We start from the raw sequence: 22,722 nt of genomic DNA, 5'->3' as shown, positions 1-22,722 counted from the left end.
TGAAACTCTCGCTTAAATCCAAGGAAAACAATGCTCCACTTCCCTCGTGTTGACCATTTGATCCCTCTGAAGTAAGGGAGGAGGGGTCCTGTGAACAGGGGAGGTGGTGCATCTAATATATTTAATACCAACGCATTGCTGAAGTAAGATGACCGAGGAGGGAAAGTCGGAGAGCAAAGGAGAAATTAGCAGCAAAGATTTGGAAAAACAGCTTCGCCTTCGAGTTTGTGTTTTGACTGAAATTCTGAAGACTGAGCGAGATTACGTTGAGACACTGGAGTTCCTCGTCTCCGTAAGTTTGTTTTCTCCTCTCTCTCCAACCTTGAGCCGTTTCATGGCCCTGCTTCATTTGCAGCTGACTTCATGTGCCACAGTGAGTTGAGTTTCCCGTTTAAACGGTAAGGTTTAAAAGAACACGGAGGGTTATTAATATTTGTGAACACGAAAGCACGTATCCCGTCGGACGGCTGTCGTCACATTTTAAAGTAGATTTTTGATAAAAGTTTGAAGATTAAACCTATTTCGGTACAACGGAAACTCTTGAGTTTCCTCTCCATCCCCGTTCACTGGCTTTGATTGAGGTTAAAGGGCCACCGAGTTTCTCGTGTCACTGTAAACTTCAATCGAGCACACATGCAAAACTTGGCATGGTCCAGATCTTCTTGCTGCAATTAAAAAAAAACAATGCTCCACTTCCCTCGTGTTGACCACTTGATCCCTCTGAAGTAAGGGGGTCCTGTGAACAGGGCATCTAATAGATTTAATACACACACACAGGGAGATGCTGCAGGAACTCATCGGGTCCCGCAGCGTCCACAGGAGGCAAAGATAAACAAGCGGCAGTTCGGGTCTGAGCCCTTCTCCAACCACAGCGGCTGTTTCATTTCTCGCTGCGATGCTTAAGATTTACTCGGCTTGGATCGCCGTGGCCAACACGGGGCACCGAGTTCTGGTGGGGCACGCTCCTCCCCAAATAAAACATTCCCGTGCCTTTTGTGAAAGACGGTTTATCAATAGACATTATTGGGAAACTTTGCCGAGGGCAACCCTGAGGGAAATGGTTGGAAAAGGCGGTGTGAGGGTCTCCACCCACCCCCTCAAACTGTGATGAGGGAGGAAATGATGCGTATCCCGGGAATTTAGAATCTATTTATATGAATTGATTTCCTAAGGGCACCCCGAGGGACCCGGAGCGAGTTCAGACAATGGGCCATGAAACGGCCGATATCCTTTAGGAAAACACAACATAGACGTGGTGTTAGTTTGGGAGCGTTTGCCTATTTTGTAAATTTCCGAGAAACGTCTGAGTGATGCCTTGTCACAGCACAGTTTAGAAAGTCGCGCGTGTTTCAGGGTTTCAACAAGGACTTGCAATAATTCCGAGAAGAACCGACTGTGTAATGTCTGACCGTTTCGGCATTTGTGACTTGAAACTGGGTAATTGACAGATTTACCATGAAGGCTTGCAAGTCGATCATGGCGACGCGGAGCTGGGCTCTTCTCTCCGTCCAATACACTCGCGTGCTGGACAAACTCAGCAGGTCACGCAGCTGGAAAGGCCCTTTCATGCAGTGGAAAAGGCGGAGATTCTCCGCCCTTGCGTCGGGAGACTGACTTCTATGAATGCGCCATGGCCGGCTCTAAGGCGCCCACTGCAGTCCCTCTCAGGGAACGATCATCCGGTGCCTCACGTGACTATAATGCTGGTTCGGGGTGGGCTGATGACGTTGCGATGACGCTGTCAGCCAGTGACCCCTCTCCCCTCTCTCTCCCACCCACTCACCCCTCTCCGTCCATGACCTCCTCAGGGCAAGGGAGGCCAGTGGGGGCTGTCTGGGTGGAGGCCATCAGGTCAGGGTGGTCAGTGGGGGCTATCAGGGCGGGGACAATCTGGGCGTGGGTCCTCGGGGTGGCTGGTGTGGGCTGTGACTGTCCCGCCGGCCACTCTGGTACCTCGCTGGGCGCTTAAGCCTTTGGGGGCCACTGTCCATGGCTCAAAATGTAGCAGGGTACTGGCCGTCTTCCCGACCCATAATCCTCCACACAGCTGGAACTATTTTGGGAAACACAGAGCGGTTCCAGCTGTGTGGGGGGTTATGGGTCGGGAAGATGGCCATTGCTTTGCCGCGTATTTATGACGGGTGGCGCAATGGCACCAGTTGCCCCGCCTTTATCAGCTTCGGAGGGAGCTACGAGGCACTGCTCAACATGAATGCGATGCAGGAACAGCCCTAAGCTGCTCCATGAAAGGTAAGTTTATGTTTTCCCTCGGCATTTATAGCCGGGCCCATGTGGAGGCCTAGCATGAAAAAGCTTGGAGTTACCAATGTTTCGGGCCTTGACCCTTCATCAGACTGCGTGATGGACTGAGTTTCTCCAGAACGTTTGTGTATTGCACTCAAACTCACTCTAACTTACATGTTTAATTATGCAATTTCTCAGATTCCTTCCATTCATAGATGTCTATAACTAAAATAAAAATGAATGAAATAAAAACTTTTTAGTAATTTAAAGTGGTCCACTGCATACGATTGTTCAGTTATCCAATTCCCTCAAACCCTGCCTCACTTGAACAAAGGCTACATTGATCTTGACAGTATGAACAGCACTAAGTGATACATTACAAACATTGTGTCAGTACTATGACAGTTGATTGTCATATACATAAGTCCAATGCATTTCATATCTGTTAAACCTTAAATTGTCACATTTGGATTAAGCTAATGAGTCAGCACTTGATGGTTCAAGTGCACCAAAGCTTATACACAGTATAAAGCTGTGACATCATGGGAAGATAATGTCAATTCAGTGTGGGATGGGGAAATTTGTGAATGAAAATAAATAACTGAATAAAATAAATTACTTCAGGGATGAGTGACCCACAAAACTAAATTTAGCCATCGTTGTCCGAAAGTTACCAAAGCTGATTTAAAAAAAATGAAAGCGAGTTTATTTACAATAATATATTTATGGTGAAAAATCTTTCCACATTCGTAGTGTCATTTTCAGAGATATTCGAAGGAAAAAAGTGCAATTAAAAAAAATCATTGTCAAATTTGTTTGTACATTCAAATGATGATGTTGATTGTCCTATATATATGGCACAGTGTACATCCATTAGCAACTAATTTCCAACTGAACTTGTACTATACAAAAATCATAATGCAGGTATTATGCTAATTGAATTAAATTCAAGAGACAGTAAATGCATAATACTGTAATTCTGGAACAAAAAAAATTACTTGCAATAGTGCAGACAGGCAATTCTGTTATTGAACATTGTAGTTTTGGAAGGTTATTATCCCTTCTTGTTTGAGGAGCTTCCCCACCAATCTTAGTTGTAAATAAATGATAGGCTCATTGAACATTTAGACTAGTATGTACTGATTAGAGGAAATTAGGATGTAATTGAGAAGGGTAGGCCATGCCTGGTTAATTGAGAGTTGCTTTTGAGGAGGTAACTAGCATGGTGGATAGGAAGGCAGTGGTTGTGCACCTCCAAAAAGCTCTGCACAAACACAAAAAAAAGCACTTGGAATTTGAAGTGATCCTATGATATAGACTGGGAATAGACAAAGAGAATAAGATTACAAGAATGCATTTACGTGGCCTTTGGTTTCTATCAATAAATGAAATTAAGGTAACAATGTTGAGGTGCACTGTTGGGAGGAATTGATAGTTATTAGAATGTGAGTCGGAAGCTGTCATTGAACATGCCCCTGAGATGGGCTTTGAGAGGGAATGTGGAAGGAATAAATTGGAAAATTGAAATAGACTCGAATTTTAAGAAACGATGGAATCTAAGAAAAGAATTGTATTTATAGTTCCATCAGCCTCTTCTACCATTCAATAAAATCAGATCTGATCTTCTCTTTACCTCCACTTTCCTGTCAGTTTCTTATAACCCTTTATTCCCCTTTTGTCCCGCAGATGTCTGCCTCAGCCTTGAATATATTGAATGAATTAGATTGCTCAGGTCCCTGGAGTGGAGAATTCAAAGTTTTTGTGACCCTCATTTACTTTTCATCTCCAAAAATACAAATTTCCTCCTCCACTGTATTCTAAAACAATGCCACTAGTCCTCGACTTCCCACATTGTGGAACATCCTTTCACTATTTATATGATCAAGCACATTCAGAATCTTCTGTGTTTCAGTGAGATAACTAAGCTAGTCCATCTACTCAACTTTATTTTATTTCCAAAAATAAACCATATTCACAATAAAAAAAAAATAAAGCATGCAAAGTCCTTTTCACATTCTAAGTGTTATATTCCAATATATATTTTGTTTCTGTACATTGTAGTGTAGTGCACCATTGCCATTAATGCATGCCCTGCGATTACATCCTCTTCAGTTATTTGAGGAGCTTTCCCTCAATTCCAAGCAGCAGAAGGTCCCACAAAGTCTTTAGCTGTGTTCATACTAAGGACACCTCGAATCACCGCGATTTTTTGTCGCTCGCATCACCGCGCATTTTTGGACTACCTGAACTGTTTCTACCGAGCGATTGAATACGCGGTGATGCAGGGCGATGTGAGATGATGCGAGGAATGTGAGGTGATCAGGAAGTCCGATGAGCAATTGAAAACCGCGGGTGAAAAATCGCGATTTCCGGTGAGTCACCTGCGGTGTTTCCACTGCGAGGTCGTCCCTCGCATCACCCCGCATCGACCACCTCAAAAGTAGGACGCCGGAGCACCTCGAATCACCACACATCGGCCACAACCGGATGTGTTTACAGTGCGGCCAGATTCGAGGTATCACCGCGCTTTACCTCGCATCACTGCGCTTTTCCCGGCTCAGTAGAAACACCCCCTTTGCCCAAAGCTTCAGTGCATTCCTCTGCATGGGTTATGCCAGGCAGCAGCATTCCCTCTCTGACATCTCACTGTGCTAGAAGACCAACAAGTTTCAGGCAGACCAAAGGACTTTTCTTTGAATTGATGATCTTCTGGCAGCACCAGATGTCTTTCCTCTGTGCATCCCTGGGAACAGCCCGTAAGTCAGAGAGCCCTACATTTTACTGCTTCTGGGGATGAACTATGACAATGGCTCTCATGTCATCCTACTTTACACATTCTTAGCAAATCCTGTCTACGAAGAGGTGGACAATTGTCTTGTCTCCATCACAGTCATCTTGATTGCAATGCATATTGGGGGCGATATTCTGGCTGCACAGGAGGTATCTCTCAATGTCAACCATCTCAGGATGTTTTTAGTGTTAGATGCAACAGAATTGTTCAAAGTCGCTGCCATTTCCATCTTTCTTTTCTTAACGAATTCCTAAGTGCAGCCATTCTCAACCCTAAGGACACCGCTCAAAGTTTATGGGCTCCCTTTCTGGTGAAGTAGTCGTGTTTAGTTGGTTTCTTACATACTTCTCCCCTATTTACTACATAAACGAATAAGATGTATATCATTTCAGTGCATGGCTCCTTTAAAAATGCTTGGGCCCCTGTGTTTAGTTGGGGGGGGGGGGGGGGGGAATATGGCCTGCAATGAGAAGGCTGTGTCCTTGTGTTTACTTCAGCTGCTATTCCTTTTTGTATACTCACAAAAGATCTTACTATGTTTTTTTGTGTTTCTTGCTAGTTTAATCTCACAATTTATTTTCTCCCACTTCTATTTTTTAGTTAGTCCTTAGCTGGTTTCTAACATTTTTCCCAACTTCATTTTAAATTTAATTTTAATTTAGAGATCTGTCACAGCCGATGACCCTGTGCTGCCCCAAATACATCCACGTGACCAATTAACCCACCAACTCATTAAGTCTTTGGAACATGGGAGGAGACTGGAACAGCCAGAGGAAACCCATACAGTCATGGGAGAGCGTACACTCTCCTTCTGGCCTATCATAGAGCCTCTCATTCCATGCCTTATCTTTCAATTAGATACTTACTGCCCTTAGATTATTTAGTCTAAGATGGTTTGTCCTGCTCATCGAGGCCTCGTCTTAGCTTTAAGTAAAGACAAAGTCCACTATGAATTACCCCTTCAATGTCTGTCATTGACTATTATCTTGCTTTTTAAAAAGAGGAGAGAAAACTAGATAACCAGAGTACTTCTTTTATTGTGGAAAGCTATGATATCTTCTTTGGATCTCAGAACAACAAATCAGAACATTTTCTAAATAGTGAGAAACTACCAAAATGTTGGCCTTAGCCTTCAGGAAATGATAATAAAGAAATATGGTGTACAGCAGGATTTCCCAAACTTTTTAGCTCATGGAATCCCTATGGAATCACTTGGAAATAGCAGAACCCTAATCATCATGTACAGTTTGTAAATACATGGTATATCTACATGTTTAAAAAAAAAAGTATAGTAAGAAAGTAAATAATCATTCTCCAAGTTGAAATTATTTGTTGCCTCTAATTTACAATTAATGGGAGGAACAAAATTGTTTCTTGTTGTCACAGATCTTTTTTAATATTGTACATGTGGAATATCAGTAAAATAAGGCCAACTCCTTCGCCGGCTTTGCACCAGAATTATTTGGATGCTCATTGGTTAAAAATGATGTGCAGGGCTGACGTCTGCACTGCTGACTTCAGGCCTGATTACACTTTTTCACCTTGGGGTGTACAGTTAGTCCCAGAAACAAATTGAATTGAGTAAATTAAAGAAAAATAGGCATCACGTCATTACTCCCTGTCACTTCTTCTACGGAATCCTTGCTCCTTTCCAACCTGGTCGACCGTTATTCAGAGCGCGCATTCAGTTTGGACAGTTGATCTTAGGAAAGATGTTTCATCTTGGAGGAGAACAGTGCCCATTCTCGAATGAGTGCAATTAAAGGATTAAATTATGAAGAGATGGTTAATGAGTGAGGAAATCAAGATCTTAATATTGATAAGAGAATTTGAAAGAGTTGAAGAAGCAAAACTATTTTGTCAAGAGAAGCACTGATTAGGCATGATGGAATAATTAGAAGTGAATTGTCAAAGTATTGGTAATGGAAATCCAAAAGTGTTGCTTAAAAGGTACTGATCCTGTGGCAATTGAACTCTTCAAAACTTGAACAATATGCTTCTATGTATTAGAGCAAAATATAAAACGGGCATTGATGGATCTTGGTAAAATATTGGATGATAAGATAGAACAATTGTTCCTGGAACTAACATGTAAATGACAGAAATGATCTGATAATAAGCAGCAATGAAATGGCAAAGTTGGGCTTTTAGTAGAAAAGGGAATTATTACAAATATAAACTGAATTTTTAGGGCAAGGAAAAATAATTGAAATGAATGGACTCAAATACTTTTTTAGGGATTAAACACACAAATGAAATATGTAACAGTTTTGGAAATACCAAGCAGAGTACAGAGCTGTAACATACCACAGGGGAAAAGGGGTTGCAGAGAAATTTCTAATGCAGGAGATTGAAAATAATGCAGGAATGAGAGGGGAAGAATACTTTTATGTTCTTTATATCGATAATGTGGGGTCATGGTCTGGCATAAACAGCATAATTAAAAAAAAACAATTGTTTAAAATGGCTAAAGATGCATTTTTTTTTTGTCTTGTTCTCAGGTTCACATTACTGACAGAATTTCTCCAGTAAGTGGAATCAGACAAATTCATTAAATAAATATATTTACCAGCATAGAAATCCTGAGAAACAAAGGAACAAGGCTGGGATGGCTGGAAAAATCAGTGAAAAAGGCAATCAAAGGAGATGGTGTAGATTTGATTCAATATTTACTGCGAATGATAGGTAACTGTTAGTTTTGGAGATTAGGTGAACAGCCGAGATCATAATATCCTATACTTTTCCATGTTTTTGCCCACAATTTTTGAAGTGATTCCTTTAAATCCACAAGACTTGGAATGTAAAGAGCAATCTGCTGCAGGAACTCAGTGAATCAAGCAGCATCTGTGGTGGCAAAGGTATAGTGAACATTTCAGATTGAGATACTGCATGAGTACTGCTTTACCTGCTTGGTTAATATTTTGCCACATATTACCAGCACCTGCAGTCTCTTTTGTCTCCAATCCTGGAATCTAGACCATTTAAGGAATAGGCTGACTATCAGGTAGGCTCTCATTTTTAACTGATAATTAGCAATGCAAATTATGAAAAATTTCTTATGCTAAGTAGATGCCTCACATACCAGGGAATCGTTGATTAACAATTTGGTGCTCAGGCTGAGAAATAATTGGGATCATGTTGTTTTATTAATGTAAAAGTGAGTATTTGAAAGCTCTTTATTGCAAGACTCAACCTCGTTAAGTTTGTATTGCTCCATGTTTAGTGCTATCAGGAAAATTAGTGAAAAAATATGCAAGTTATTATGTGAATTGTGAAGCATGAAGTTATTTAATTCAGTTGTGCAACCTCCAGTAAAAGCTTAATGTATACATTTTAATAGGATTGATTTGAAATGTAGCATAAGGGCTGTTATTCTTTACCTATCCAAGGACTATATGTATAATTCTCCATAAAGATGAGTTGAACAGATAATAACATTTCTATTTATTGAAATAATACTAGATTTTATTTCTGTTGGCAATGCTTCATTTGAAAATGTGTCCACAAGGTGAGATTTCAGTTTTGAAAATGAATTCACACTAGCTTGGAGCTGAATATGTGAATTACCTGGAAGGATTCTGAAAATAACATCTGCTTTCTTTGTGTCCTCCTGGTAACTTGGGTTCAACCTTTCACTATTTCATTGTAAATTCTCAGAGCACTAAATAGCCTGAGCTGATTCTTCTCAGACTGATGGAGTACTGGGAGGTAGCTGTGTATAATTCTGGAAGGTCAAACAGTTTTATACATCAGGTGATATGATGACACATTATTGAGATAAGGACAACAATCTTTGTAATTGTAGAAATATATACTTAATACTGCTCTCTTATGTGTACTGCACAAATATCTGATGGGTTTGTATGAAGACATAAAGTGTTGGAGGAAGGAGAGGTGCCTCTGGCAGTCAAATTAGTTTCCTGGTACAGCATGCTCGATGCAATAGAAAAAGAAGCCAAGTATTGCCAGATAGTAGTCAGCCGGATTAAGATTGATAACATAATAAAATAAGAAATACGAGTGAGAGTTGGCCATCTGGCCCTTTGAGCATTCTCTGCCATTTAATAAGACCATAGCTGATCTGGTCATGGACTTAGCACCACCTACTCTATTTGTCTAAGGCTATTGATTTGTGCCCTTAAATTCATTGACTTTGTTTTGAATACTAGGGGCCTTGTGATAATCTGCCCTTGTACTTATTGCCCTTTTACAATCCAATAATCTATGTATCTTTTACATTTAACATTTCTGTTCCTTTTCGTTTTAACGTTTGTTTTTGTCTCTGCATTGCTTACCTCTGTCTTTTTGCATAGATTTCCACCCCCTGCTATAATTAGTTTAAACCCTCTCCTACAGTTGCTGTAGTTCGATCTCATTAATATAAAATGTAATTACTCAATCTTTCCATTTTAATTTTCATGTCTTCCTGTTTTTGGGTTAATGTTTTAAATTTTTGGGAGTCCATTGTTTAGTGAGTGTAACATCCACAAATAATTAAATAAAAACTGCAAATTTTCCTGCTGTTGAATTTAAAACCATATCATCTGTTCTTGCTTGAAACAGAAACTGGAAAACCTGTCATCACTGTCTTCAGGGGGGAAAAAAATGGCAATTGAAACTATTACCACTAATGCATAATATACAAACTGTTTTGATTTTGCAAATTATTGGTAATGTTTCTTAACTTGCTGACCATCCATTTGTTTCCTGAAATTTGCAAATGGATTAGAAAGTTGTGTATTTTTGATTTCATGGTCTGTCTTAAATTCCATTCCATCCTTTTCCAATCTGGATTTTTGGAATATCATCTTAATTTTTTTGTTGTTTACAGCCCTGATTTAAAAAAAAAAAATTAATGATGAAAGATAATGATGCTGATGTGCAGAGAGGTTGTTTTTTTTCCATTATTATGTTTAGTATTGAAATGCTAATTTGGACAATGATCTCAAATTCAAGTTTACTGTCACATGTACTACAATTAATGGTAGAGGTGTTGTGGAAGCAGGCTAGGAGACATCTCATACATAGTAGCCGCTTTCAGATGGAATCGCCTGGAGAATGCGGCTCTGGAGAGGCTGCGGGTGTCTGTGAAGGGATGTTCAGGTGGCAGCACTGAAGGTGGTGTTCTGCCACCTGAAAGGTCTGAAGTGGGGAGAGGTGCCATGGAGCAAACACTGGTTCCTGAGTCGGGGCAGGGGCATCCATCTGATAAGCCCCCCTCCCTGCTGCCTGACAGCCCCCCAGCGCCAGCTGCCCCAGCCCTGATGTCCCGTGCTGGGGGACTTGTCAGGCAGCGGGGACTGCTAGGTACCTGAAAGCTGCCAGCCGCTTTGCCTGGTGCTGCTTTCAGGTGCAACGAGGGATTCTCCAAGCCGGAGAGTATACCTATAGGAGGAGGTTTAGGTAAGTTCTCCACTCTCAGGAGGCCACCCGACAGCCGCATTGGGGTAGAATAGGCAGATTTACAGTCGGGTATTCTGGCCACTTGAAAGCAGCTAGTGTGACATTGCGGGGAGCGTGGCACGTGAAGGACTTAGATTGATGTGTTTTGGTTGTGCTCTCTGTGAAGCGCTAAATAGAGAGTTAAAACTTGAAAATCAAGATTTTCTTCATCAAAAACAAATAAAACTAGCACAAAGAAGCCAAGGTAGTTGAGAACAAAGATTGAAGAAGCTTCTATTCTTCCGGGAACTTTGGGTGAAACTCTGAAAGGGAGCAGTGCAAAAATGGCGATGGGACTAGCAGAACCAGGTAAAACTGGAGCGTTGGGTCAAGAACTGGGCATCATCCTGTAAAAAAAATGGAGAATTTGAGTAACCGATTCATAAGTGTTAAAACGATGATGAGAGATATGACAGAGAAACTGACCAAAATAAGAGATTGTTGAAGACTTATGAAAAACTTGATGCTCTGGGGAAAAAAAAAGTCAAAGAACGGGAGTCGGATAAACAAGGACTGCTTGACCAAGATGATCATATGGAGAACTTCAGTCAACGGAACAATGCCCAAATTATTGGACTAAAGGAAGGAATCAAGAAAAGAGACCCAGTAAACTTTTTTCAAAAATGAATCCACAAGTGTTGGGAGAAGAGAGATTTGGAGAAAAACTGCATTTTGAGAGAGGTCACCGAACACTTGGACCCAACAGAGCCAGTGACCAGAGATTAAGACTAGTTCTGGAGAGACTTTTAATCTACAAAGAACAGAGATCATTCTGGGAGCAGCATATGTGAATAATAGCCCGCCCAAGGTTGATCGTGAAAAGGTACTTTTTTTTAATAAACCTTAGCCCGATCCTTGATTAAAGAAAGAAAATAATTTGAAGATGTGAATAGACAACTATGTGCTTTAAGACCTGAAATATTCAATGATATACCCCGCGACTTTGAAGGTCGAAGTAGCAGAAGGGAACTGGTGATTTTTTTTTCAAGATCAAGAACTAGGTGGAAAATTTTCTGTGAAGTTTGTAAAAAAGATTGAGGTTGCTGAGGGAGAAGACTGAAAATATTTATAATGGAATTAAATAAAAGTTGTATTTTTAAATTAAAAATTTATTTTCTCATATTTATTGTTTAAAAATAAAGTGTATAGAAATGTTCACAGAGCAAAAGGGGGAAAAAATCAGGGAAAAGTAATAGCAGGATGGAAATTCCACTGGAAGGAGGAGAATGGCTCCTAGAAAGGAGTACTGTAATAAAATAAAATTGTGCAAGAGGGAGGGATTCTTCTTCCTCAAGAGGTTCCACGGGCTTTTTACGCAGGTTTTTGAGGCTTTACATATATGTCACATCGGGGCTGGATTACTGTGTATTTTTCTTAAAGGGGAAAGATCACTTTACGATTGGTTAGAGTTTTACTGTTTAAAAAATATTGTTTTAAATAATATGGATAGAACATTGAAATTTATTAGTTTTAATGTTAATGGAATTAACGAATGGTGATGAGAAAATTGGTCTTGGCATATCTAAAAAAAATTAAAGACCGATATAGTCTTGCTACAAGAAATGCACCTAACCAAATTGGAACACACAAAATTAAAAAGAGGATGGTGGGTCAAGTAATATCGCCTTCATTTGGATCTAAAGCAAGAGGTGTAGCTATTTTAATTAATAAAAATATACCAATAATAATAGAAGAGACGTTAACTGATCAAGCTGGAAGATCTGTAATGGCATATTGCAAAATATATGCAGAATCATGGACGTTTATGAATATCTGCACCCCAAACTAATGCTGAAGTCTTCATGAAGGATATCTTTTTAAAAACTGCAGGGGGAAAACCAAATCTATTGATTGGAGGAGATTTCAATTTTTTCTTTGATCCAACATTGGACAAATCAGCGAGAACAGCAATAAGGGTAAAAGCTGCAAAAATGTCATTTTCATTTATGAAGGATTTAAATTTAATTGATTACATGGAGGCAGCTCAACCCCTTAGAAAGAGACTATTTGTTCTATTCAAGGGTACATGATTCACATACTAGGATTGACATTTTTAATGTTTGCTTAGTTACAAAATAGAGTGGTAAAAACGGGGTGTTTGGCAAGACTTTTATCAGACCACTCATGGTTAAAGTTAACTATTAAAATGATGGAAAAGCAAGAAAGTATGTATAGATGGCGTCTTAATGCTACATTACTAAAGGAGGATTTTTGTGAATTTTATTAAGACACAAATATTTTGTGAAAACAATCTTCTTTAAACTGACAATAGTTTTCAAATATAGGATACACTTGAAGTTTATTTAAGGGAACAAATGATTTTTTTTTATACTAAAAATCTTGAGAGAATATGTGAGAGACTTGGAAGGTTTGGAGGAGGATGTAACAAAATTGAAAAAGGAATATCAGATATCAGGAACATGAAAAATATAGAATATTAGATAATTAAAAGTTACAATATAATACCCTACAAACATATAGAATGGAAAAAGTGATATTAAAAACTAAACAAAAATATTATGAGCAAGGAGAACAGGTTCATAAGGTATTATCTTGGCAGGTTAAAACATAGGAGTCATCCAGAATGATAAATGCAAGAGAAAAAGAAGCTGATACTATAACATATAATCAAAAAGAAATAAATAATACGTTTAAACAATACTATATGAAAATGTATAAATCAGCATTAGTAAGAGATGAAAACAAGATGGAAGAATTTTTAACAAATGCTGAACTTCCTAAACTAGAAGAGAGAGGAGAGAAAAAAAATGATTTAGATGCACCTTTTACAAGGGAAGAAATAGAGAAAGCTCTGGGAACATTGCAGACTAAGGGGGAAGATGGGTTCCCATCTGAGTTCTATGGACAATTTAAAGATTTGTTGATGCCTCTTTTGATGGATGTGTTGGATCAAGCGGTGGAGACCCAAACATTTTTAACTGCTATAATTATAGTCCTACTGAAGAAAGGTAGAAACCCATTTAAAAACTTCATTATACAGACCAATATCACTTCTGAGTGCAAAGTCATTAGCTAATAGATTGGATGAGTATTTACCAAAATTCATACATCCAGATGAGGTGGGATTTGTTAACGGAAGACGTTCTTCAAATAGGCTAATTAGATTGTTCAATAAAATATATTCAGAAAAATCAAGGTTGAATCCAAACATATCTTTATTTAGATGCAGAAAAGGCATTTGACTGACTAGAATGGTCTTTCTTGTTGGAAACATTTGGTGTAGGTAGAAAAAATTATAAGTTGGAGAAAAACTTTATCATAAGCCACAAGCTAAAATTATAACAAATACTCAAATGTCATCTATTTTTCCTTTTGAGTAGATCGAGTAGACGGGGGTGTCCCCTATCACCAGCACTATTTATTTTAGCTATTGAATCTCTGGCATAAACTATAAGAAGAGAACCAGATATTAAGGGCTTCAATGTTGGACAGGAAGAACACAAAATTAGTTTATTGATGATGATGTGCTACTATATATGTTTGACTGAGCTAAATCACTGATAAGATTACAAACAATATTAGAAAAATATGGAAGAATATCTGGATATAAAATAAATATGGATAAATGTGAGATAATGCCATTGCAGAATTGTGATTATGAAATATACCAAAAAGGCAGTAGATTTAAATGGAAGAAGGATGGAATTAAACATTTAGGAATAATGACTTAATAATTTACAGAACTTGTATGAGCTCAATTATATACCTCTACAGATACATGATCCTTTATCTGGATGTCTGAAATCCGGAAAGCTCCAAAATCTGGCAAGTGGGGACCGGCCATTGGGGGAGACAGCCGAGGGACTGGCGATTGGGTGAAGCGGCCGAGGGACCAGCAGTTGGGGGAGACTGCCAGGCGGCTGAGGGACCATGGTTGGGGTAGACGGTCGGGCAACTGGAAGGGGGTGGGGGTGCATACGGCAGCACAATTTGGGTGGGCTTTCCGAAATCTGTAAAAATCCGAAATGCGGAACACTGTCCTCCAAGGGTTCCGGATAAAGGATTGTGTACCTGTACTAGAAAAAAATATAGAAAAAGATCTGCCAATTACATTAACAGGAAGGGTAAATTATATAAAAATGAAGGTAACGTCAAGTCTACAGTATCTCTTTCAATCATTGCCTATTGTATCAACTAAACATTTCTTTAAATTATTGCATAATTGTAAAATAATTCCTTTTTTATTGTTTTTATACCTTTTTAGCTTTTTCAGTGGTATACTTTTTTTGGGGGGAGGTTGGGAGGGAGGGAGGGCTTTTGGGGTGTGGTAAAACCCATGTATGTAATTAATTTGTACTTTTTTTATATCTGTAGTATTATAATGTAGTTATTGAATGTATGGAATAAATAAAATATTAAAAAACATATCTTATACTATTATGTTATAATTTAAAGAAAATTTCCATGGAATAATAAAGTACCCAGAATTGCACTAGAAAAGTTAACATGGGACTATAAATTGGAGGATTTAGATTTCTGGATTTTAAGAGATATTTTCTATTAGCACAAGCAAGATTTTTGTCATCATCTTTCTTAGAAGAAAGCCATCCCCCTTTGTGGATTTGAATGGGACTGAATTCAATGAAAGAGGAAACAGTGAAGGACTTTATTTATAATTGAAATGTTAAGCCAATAACAAAAACAAATAATCCTATATTAATATGATTAGAATATGCCAAGAAATAAATTAATGTATTGGAGGGGAAAAATATCACTGAGGACACCATTATGTAAAAATGTGCTACTGCCTATGAATCTGGGTAACAAATATTGAATTCATGATATGACAAAGGAATAAGATCTGTTGATAATTGTTATATGGAAGGATCTCATGCCTTTTGAACAATTAAGAATTTTTTTTAAATTGGTGGTCCTTCGGTTCAAAGAAGACACGTTGTGCAGTTCATCTGTGATCACGAAGGCAACTTTACAATCCCAGTCTGGTTAATGGGACATTCTTTTGTTTTCTCCAGTTAAGATTGTTCTTTAGAGAAAGATGGGGACCAAACTTGGCCCCCTTGAAATTAGTGAGATGGAACAAACAATTTGGCTGGGGAACACACCTAAATTTCTATCCAAGATGTACTTGGCTCTCTAAAATGAAAGTGCTTAGCCAGGTTTACTGAGGTCAATAGAGAGATGCGAGATGGACTTCGGAGTGGCAAAAATGGAAAGATGCTGATCTGATTGGTGTTTGGATAGCATGACATCAATTATAAATGCAAGATACAGATTAGTACAATATAATTTTCTACACCAATTATTACCTCACATCACAGAAATTAAATAAATCAAAATCAGAAATATCGGAGATGTGTTTCAGATATGGAATGGAAATAGGAACGTTTATACATGCTATATGGTTATGTGTGAAGGTGAGACCTTTCTGGCAGGAAATTACTGAAATACTAACAATGATAACAGGTGTGGCCTTTGCGGACAACTTGGAGCTCTAACCTTTCGGCAGTTTTATTGAAATAAAATCCAAATTTCATTTTGTTAAAATAGCTTTAGCTATTTAGCTAAGAAATGGGATTACTTGGAAATCCGATTTCCCCTCTGCAGATTGCACGATGGAAGACAGATGAACAGTTATTTATCCATGGAAAAAAATTGCATGCAATCTAAAGAACAAATGGGGGCGTGGCAAGATGGTGTAGAAGAAAGACGTGTGTTTCACCTTTCCCCAGCTGGATTATTAAATAAATACCCGACTTTACAAAGTATAAAAGTGGTTAAAAATAATATTTATAGTTTTTTGAATAATAGTGATTCATCATGGCCACTAATGTGAAGAAATCTAAAACTCAAATTCAGAAGAAATTACCATATAAAATTATAGACGATCTGAGGCCTACCTGCATAGCTGAATCCACGGAGTTGTTGTTGGGAGTCTCCAAACCCCAGAGGATTCCTGCCCATTCAAGTTTGACTTGGGCACTGATCCTGCAGTCGCAAGATGGCACCGGCATTTCAGTGAGTTCGGTCAAAGCCGACCCGCGTGCACGTGAAGCCGTGTGCGTGGGTGGCCCGACCAACAAAGGGACCTGTGAGCCCGCGACATTGCTGGGTGGCCAGGGGACGCGTAGCATTGGAGGACGTCCCTGTATGTATGGCGATTCTGCCGGGCATGTGCGGAGCATCCCGGGTCCGGGACCTTTTGGGAAAAAGTGTGGGGTGTGGGGGAGCCGAAGCCGACGAGGCTGGGGTGCCGGCGTTGGGTGTCCAGACCTGCAGCTGCACAGTCAGAGGACCTATGGTGACTGAAGATGAAGAGGAACTTACCTTATTGGAATTTGCCCAGGAGGAGGAGCCTGTACTTATAGAAGTACTTATACTTAAAGTGGCTATGGAGTCTGGATTAGATTCAGTGTTCACTTTTTTGGAAGGGATTGCTTTTCAAATGGATAATATGTCAAAACAAATGTCATCTCAAATAACCCAAGGACTTGTGGATGTGAAATAAAAATGAATACTTTGTGTGAAGAAATGTCAACTATTTTTAGAGTGTTACTACCTTTTGGGTGGTTTTTATTTTTTTTTTAAATTTTAATTTCTTTTGTTTATTGAGTGGCGGTTTTGTGTTTTTGGTGTTTTTGAAGAATTATAAATGGGAGCGTTATTTTATAGAGTGTAAATATATTAGTAGTTAGTAAAAATGTCTACTTTGAATTTTGCAACTTTTAATGTTCAGGGATTAAATAATCCAATTAAGTGAAAGAGGGTATTGGCTTATATATATATATATATATATATATATATATATAAAAGAAAATTGATCTTGCCTTTTTACAAAAAAACACATTTGACCGAAAAGGAACATTTGAAATTGAAAAGAGATTTGGTTGGACATATGTTTTTTTTTCTTCTTTTAATTCTAAGGCAAGAGGGGTGGTGATTTTGATTCATAAAAGTTTATCATTTGAATTGGAATCTTCAGAGGGAAATGTAGGTAGAGTTTTACGGGTGAATTGTAAAATCTTTGCTGAATCTTGGACTTTGCTTAATCTTTATGCACCTAATGTAGATGATGAGCGATTCATTTCAGAAGCTTTTTTATTGTTAACTCAAGCTAATGAAAATATTTTAGTTGGGGGAAATTTTAATTGTGTTTTGGAACCTTTATTGGATAGAAACACGAAGAGTTTAAGGAAATCAAAGACAGGAATACAGTTCAAAGTGTTGATGAAGGATTTAAATCTGGTAGATATTTGGAGAAAGGTTAATCCTACAGAGAAAGATTTTTCTTTTTATTCATCACGACATGATTTGTTTTCTAGGATTGATTTTTTTTTTTGTTGGTATCAGCACACCTACACGGTAGAGTATTGCAAGCTGAATATAAAAGTTGAGTTCTATCTGACCATTCATTATTATTTATTTATTGTGAAAGGTCAGAAATGGTACGTTTGTCATATAGATGGAGGTTTTTTTTAAACTTTATTTATTCGTTCAAATTACAGATAGTAAATAACATATATAACAATGAACCATAAACATGAACATTACATTTTATGTATATTTAAAAAAAGAAAAGAAAGAAGAGAAAAAAAGAACCCCTCCCCCCCGCTTCAGCCAACTCTCCTTAGGAGAGCCATAAAGAAAAGGAAAAAAAATTAAGAAAAAATTAAGCATACATATTAAGATCTAATCAATGCAAATCAAAATGTAAATATTCTGAATATAACAACCACTTATTAATAAAGAAACTATAGTTATCACGTGAAATGTATGTAATTTTTTCCATTATTAAACAATATTTCATCTCATTATGCCATCTATTAATATCAATCATATTCGTATCTTTCCAAGTACTAGCAATACATTTTTTCACTACAGATAAAGCTAAATATACAAAAGAAAGTTGAAATTTGTCTAATCCCAAACCTTTCAGAGGTTGCAAACTACCCAATAAAAATACTGTTGGATCTAAAGGTATTTTAATCTTATACAGGTATTCTAAAAACAATGGAATTTTCTTCCAAAAAGATTGTATGTATGTGTGTGTGTGTGTGTATATATATATATATATATATATATACATCTTCTTTGGCTTGGCTTCGCGGACGAAGATTTATGGAGGGGGTAAAAAGTCCATGTCAGCTGCAGGCTCGTTTGTGGCTGACAAGTCCGATGCGGGACAGGCAGACACGGTTGCAGCGGTTGCAGGGAAAAATTGGTTGGTTGGGGTTGGGTGTTGGGTTTTTCCTCCTTTGCCTTTTGTCAGTGAGGTGGGCTCTGCGGTCTTCTTCAAAGGAGGTTGCTGCCCGCCAAACTGTGAGGCGCCAAGATGCATGGTTTGAGGCGATATCAGCCCACTGGTGATGGTCAATGTGGCAGGCACCAAGAGATTTCTTTAGGCAGTCCTTGTACCTCTTCTTTGGTGCACCTCTGTCTCCGATGCCAGTGGAGAGCTCGCCATATAACACGATCTTGGGAAGGCGATGGTCCTCCATTCTGGATACGTGACCTACCCAGCGCAGTTTGATCTTCAGCAGGTGGATTCGATGCTGTCGGCCTCTGCCATCTTGAGTACTTCGATGTTGGAGATGAAGTCGCTCCAATGAATGTTGAGGATGGAGCGGAGACAACGCTGGTGGAAGCGTTCTAGGAGCCGTAGGTGATGCCGGTAAAGGACCCATGATTCGGAGCTGAACAGGAGTGTGGGTATGACAAAGCTCTGTATACGCTAATCTTTGTGAGGTTTTTCAGTTGGTTTTTTTTCCAGACTCTTTTGTGTAGTCTTCCAAAGGCGCTATTTGCCTTGGCGAGTCTGTTGTCTATCTCGTTGTCGATCCTTGCATCTGATGAAATGGTGCAGCCGAGATAGGTAAACTGGTTGACCGTTTTGAGTTTTGTGTGCCCGATGGAGATGTGGGGGGCTGGTATTCATGGTGGGGAGCTGGCTGATGGAGGACCTCAGTTTTCTTAAGTCTGACTTCCAGGCCAAACATTTTGGCAGTTTCCACAAAACAGGACGTCAAGCGCTGAAGAGCTGGCTCTGAATGGGCAACTAAAGCAGCATCGTCTGCAAAGAGTAGTTCATGGACAAGTTGCTCTCGTGTCTTGGTGTGAGCTTGCAGGCGCCTCAGATTGAAGAGACTGCCATCCGTGCGGTACCGGATGTAAACAGCGTCTTCATTGTTAAGGTCTTTCATGGCTTGTTTCAGCATCATGCTGAAGAAGATTGAAAAGAGGGTTGGTGCGAGAATGCAGCCTTGCTTCACGCCATTGTTAATGGAGAAAGGTTCAGAGAGCTCATTGCTGTATCTGACCCGACATTGTTGGTTTTTGTGCAGTTGGATAACCATGTTGAGGAACTTTGGGGGGCATCCGAGGCACTCTAGTATTTGCCAAAGCCCTTTCCAACTCACGGTGTCGAAGGCTTTGGTGAGATCAACAAAGGTGATGTAGAGTCCTTTGTTTTGTTCTCTGCACTTTTCTTACACACACACACACACACACACACACACACACACACACACACACACACACACACACACACACACACACACACACACACACACACACACACGACCATACCGCATGGAAAAAAGTTCAACAGAGTTACCACATCTAAAACACAAATCTGATTCATGAAAACCATACTTTTTTAGTTTTTCAGGTGTTAAGTATAATTGATGTAAAAAATTATAATTAATCATTGCATAGTGTGCATTTTTCAGTCTAGTTACACTATCATAACAAATATCTAACCAATCATCCTCAGAAAAAATAAAACCGATATCCACTTCCCAACCCTTTTTATCCATACCATCCTGTAATATTTGATACATAAATGAAATATAACCCTTCTCTGGTACATTCATAAGAAAAGTCTCAAATTTAGTCATTTCAGGTAAAATCATATCTCTACCAAACACATGTTTTACTAAAGATCGAATTTCTTCTTTGGCTTGGCTTCGCGGACGAAGATTTATGGAGGGGGTAAAAAGTCCACGTCAGCTGCAGGCTCGTTTGTGGCTGACAAGTCCGATGCGGGACAGGCAGACACGATTGCAGCGGTTGCAGGGGAAAATTGGTGGGTTGGGGTTGGGTGTTGGGTTTTTCCTCCTTTGCCTTTTGTCAGTGAGGTGGGCTCTGCGGTCTTCTTCAAAGGAGGTTGCTGCCCGCCAAACTGTGAGGCGCCAAGATGCACGGTTTGAGGCGTTATCAGCCCACTGGCGGTGGTCAATGTGGCAGGCACCAAGAGATTTCTTTAGGCAGTCCTTGTACCTTTTCTTTGGTGCACCTCTGTCACGGTGGCCAGTGGAGAGCTCGCCATATAACACGATCTTGGGAAGGCGATGGTCCTCCATTCTGGAGACGTGACCCATCCAGCGCAGCTGGATCTTCAGCAGCGTGGACTCGATGCTGTCGACCTCTGCCATCTCGAGTACTTCGACGTTAGGGATGTAAGCGCTCCAATGGATGTTGAATTTGATAATAAAGAAACAAAGAGTTCTTATCAATACCATAACTGTCCCTCATCTGATCAAAAGATAAAAATTTACCTTCTTTAAAACAATCTCCCAAATTTTCCACACCTTTAAATCTCTAATGTAATAAACTTCGATTAACTATTGAGAAAGAAATAAGTTGATTATTATACAAAGGAGTCAAAGCCAATAATTCACCCCTTGAACCTATTATTTTCTTTTACTTTGTCCATAACTTCATTAAATGTTTTAATATAGGCACATTATTTTGCAATAACAAATTTACATTTGATCTAAAGAAATATTGATGTATTTCAAATTCAGAAATATTTGCCATCTCAATTTTAGCCCAACTAGGGGGCCGTTCCAAATCCATCAATGAACTAATACATTTAAGTTGGGCTGCTTCATAATAATTTCAAAAATGTGGTAAACGTAGTCCCCCTAATTCATATTTCCAAGTTAATTTATTCAAGGCTACTCTTGAAAATTTACCTCTCCATAAAAACTCCCTAACCATTTTATTCAAATCTCGAAAAAAAAATATTATCAAGTAAATACGGAATAGATTGAAACAAATATTGCATACGTGGAAAAATATTCATCTTAATTGTATTTATTCTACCCAATAAATTAATAGGTAAATCTTTCCATTTAATCAAATCAATTTTAATTTTTTTTGTTAACAGAACATAATTTAATTTATATAAAGATTAATAATTAACGTTCAAAATTATACCCAAATACTTAATTCGATCCGTCCATTTCAAATTAAGAATATTCTTATAAGCTGAATAATCTCCTTCACTTAAAAAGTTTAAACTTGAAAACAAAGGGTTAAAAACGGGTAGTTAAAAGTCCGGCCAGAGAGGTCGAGATCACACATCTAGACTCTACTCCATCTTGCCACGCCCCCATAGATGGAGGTTTAATGAAATGTTATTGAAAAAAAACCCAGAGTTTGTTACTTTTGTTAAAGAGCATATCTCTTTATTTTTGACTGAGAATATTAATTCTGTGGATAGTCATTTTGTCGTATGGGATGCGTTAAAAGCTTATTTGAGGGGACAGGTTATTAGTTATTCTACGAAAGTTAATTTATGACAGAAAGTTTAACGTTGGAAAATCAGATTGCTGAGTTAGAGAAAGATTTTCAGAAGGATGTGACTGAAGACAAAAAAGCCGCATTAGCGAAATTGAAATTATGTTATAATATTTTACAAACTTATCAGTTTGAGTGTTTAATTAATCGAACTAAACAACGTTATTATGAGTTGGGAGAAAAAGCTCATAAGGTACTTGCTTCGCAATTGAAAGCTGAACAGGCATCTCAGATTATTAATGCCGTTTAAAAAGAATTCTATAATTACCTATAAGCCTCAGGAAATTAATGACCAGTTTTATTCATTTTATCAAAAATTATATACTTCTGAGGGGAAGTGGGATAATGGTTCTATTGCATCTTATTTATCTAAATTGAGGTTACCGGTATTAGATGAGAAAAATATCCAGGAATTGGAATCTCCGTTTACAGAGTTTGAAATTAAGGAAGCTGTACAGTAAATGCCAAATGGAAAGACCCCAGGGGATGATAGATTTCCTGTGGAATTTTATAAATTTTTTAATGATGATTTATCTAGTGGATTTGTAGATGTGTTAAAACAAGTTACTGAAGAACAGAAGTTTCCGGAATCTTGTTAAAGTGCTTTAATAACTGTTATTCCAAAAAAAGATAGAGATCCATTAAAAGTGTCATCATATAGACCTTTTTTTTTATTAAATGTA

At 38.5% G+C, this 22,722-nt stretch overlaps 1 protein-coding gene and 1 long non-coding RNA gene across 7 annotated transcripts in view; one reads left to right on the top strand and one right to left on the bottom strand.

The window, feature by feature from the left end:
* LOC138755395 (uncharacterized) overlaps positions 1 to 1,797 on the bottom strand; it is a 54,269-nt gene extending 52,472 nt beyond the window's left edge. Inside the window, exon 1 of the long non-coding RNA XR_011352250.1 lies at positions 1,455 to 1,797. This is a non-coding gene — a long non-coding RNA (uncharacterized lncRNA). The remainder of the gene's footprint in view (positions 1 to 1,454) is intronic.
* prex2 (phosphatidylinositol-3,4,5-trisphosphate-dependent Rac exchange factor 2) overlaps positions 52 to 22,722 on the top strand; it is a 351,801-nt gene continuing 329,130 nt past the window's right edge. For 3 of the 6 annotated variants that reach the window (XM_069921299.1, XM_069921297.1, XM_069921296.1), the window contains exon 1: positions 53 to 292. In XM_069921299.1, the coding sequence (XP_069777400.1) occupies positions 149 to 292 (144 nt within the window). In that variant the 5' untranslated portion in view covers positions 53 to 148. Of the gene's footprint in view, positions 293 to 1,796; positions 2,251 to 7,536; positions 7,564 to 22,722 lie in introns of those variants that run through there. The other 3 variants (XM_069921300.1, XM_069921298.1, XM_069921301.1) reach the window with 3 other exon arrangements.

The sequence above is a fragment of the Narcine bancroftii genome, chromosome 2 (genome assembly GCF_036971445.1).
Source record: "Narcine bancroftii isolate sNarBan1 chromosome 2, sNarBan1.hap1, whole genome shotgun sequence".
In the NCBI taxonomy this organism is placed as follows: Eukaryota; Metazoa; Chordata; class Chondrichthyes; order Torpediniformes; family Narcinidae; genus Narcine; species Narcine bancroftii.
The sequence above is the reverse complement of the archived record's forward strand: the minus strand, read 5'-3'. Positions and strand labels throughout refer to the sequence as shown.